Below are 1825 nucleotides of genomic sequence, written 5' to 3'. Positions count from 1 at the left end.
GTTTTGGCAATCGTTTTTTATTAAATAAATCAAAGGAATGTGTTGGAACATTTCCTGTAACATCCGGTACAACTAAGGCATCGATTTCGATTGAAAATGTTGGATCTACTATCGACGATATAGTAAGTACAGCTAATTTATCACATCTTGCTAGGCATTCGCCGCCAAGACCGCTAATATCTGCCGCAATCGGCATGGTAGTCAATTTCAGTAATTTTTGAATACGCTGTGAGACAAAAGAATCATCCGAGCAGGGATCTATCAATGCTCTGACTCTATGCGACATGCCATTTTTGTTTTACTAGCTACGGAAGTATGATATGTACTGACATTCGCATTTGGTAGAGGCATATCAGTGGACTGTAAGTTTGTGGTTTGTGATGATTGTGACACTTTTCTTGATTCTTGTGACTTTTGATTTTCCTGCTGAGACATATTTGGTCTGTGCAAAAGTGTATGGTGCTTCGAATTGCACTCTGAGCAACTATTTTTGCTTGAACAATTTGCCACCATGTGACCTTGAGCAAGGCAATTGAGGCAGTGATTGTCGCGTTTTACGATAGACAATCTATTTTTAAAGTCCATGCTTAAGAATTTGGGACAAGAGCGCAAAATGTGATTACCTCTACACAAATTGCATTTTTGATTACTAACTTTAGTGTGGTGGACTTTATAATTCCTTGACCGTTCAAAATTATTGAATTTTTGCTGTTGGGGCAATGAAGATCGTGAGCTTTGTGGACCATATATATCCGAGACACTTTCAAGTGCTTGAAACCGTTCCGTCAAGAATATATTTAATTCTTCCCAAGAAGGCATTTCGGTCTTCTTGGCAATTGATTGTTCCCAAAGGGACAACGTGAGTTTTGGTAACTTTGATGAACATTGGAAAACGAAAATTGGATCCCACGACCTAATATCGATTTTATACAATTTCAAAACCGAAATTGCATTATTAATGTCTCTTTGCAGTTTCTTTAAAGCACTAGCTGACTCGTGAGCACACTGTGGCAGATTAAATATTTTACGCAATTGATTATTTATTAGGATCCTCTTATTTTCATATTGGTTTTTGAGGTTCTCCCATGCTATATCAAATCCCTCATCAGTCAGTGGAATATGTTGGTTGATTTGCCTTGCTTCTCCACTTGTCTTTTGAAAAAGGTGGTATAATTTTTCAACAGGGCTAAGCTTTTTATTGTTTATATATATTGCTGTAAACAGATCCCTAAAACTGGGCCAATTTAAGTAATCTCCGTGAAATACCTCTGTATCACACGCCGGGACAGAAATCGAAGAACCTATTTTTTGAATTGATCGTGAACATGCAGTCTTTATCTTTTCTTTTGCGTCACCGATTAGAGTAAGACTTTTTATGTAATTTTTATGAGCTTCAGCCTTTTTGTTTTTTAATGTTGTCTTATCTTTCTTCTGTAAGTCAGAGTCAGATAAACATTTCTTATAGGTAGTTTTCCAATCTTCCCATAAATTTTCCACTTCCTGCTTTTCAGCCTCAAGGAACATATCATTATAATCTTTGAAGTCGATTTCTTTAAGTTGTTCTTCAAACGAAGCTATCTCTTCGCACTGGACTAAAAATTCTTCCATTACGCCCATGATGTCTGCGCCAGTTAAACAAATATAATATTTTTCTGTTAAAAATATTTAATGTGTCACTGATTCGACAATAGGGGACAGTTGTTGACGAATTTTGTACAATTCTTCAAAAAAATATATATGAAAATTTAACTTTCTTCCTCAATTTATTTTTCCGAAATTGGGACAAGTGATTTTCATAAAAATTCGCTTTGTGTATAAATCTTGT

At 35.6% G+C, this 1825-nt stretch overlaps 1 protein-coding gene across 1 annotated transcript; it reads right to left on the bottom strand.

The window, feature by feature from the left end:
- Positions 1-61: 61 nt before the first annotated feature.
- LOC133330273 (uncharacterized) lies at positions 62-1617 on the bottom strand (the record flags this gene model as incomplete). Its single annotated transcript, XM_061538730.1, has 2 exons — positions 289-1617; positions 62-226 (listed from the first exon to the last, which is right to left on the bottom strand). Coding segments are annotated over exons 1-2 (1494 nt in total), but the record flags the coding sequence as incomplete, so codon positions are not given.
- Between the last annotated feature and the right edge of the window lie 208 nt (positions 1618-1825).

This window comes from Musca vetustissima, unplaced genomic scaffold (assembly GCF_032173495.1).
Source record: "Musca vetustissima isolate MV318-11 ecotype Yass unplaced genomic scaffold, APGP_CSIRO_Mvet_v1 utg52830, whole genome shotgun sequence".
Lineage (NCBI taxonomy): Eukaryota > Metazoa > Arthropoda > Insecta > Diptera > Muscidae > Musca > Musca vetustissima.
Note: the sequence above shows the minus strand (reverse complement) of the source record. Positions and strands in the feature narration are given on the sequence as shown.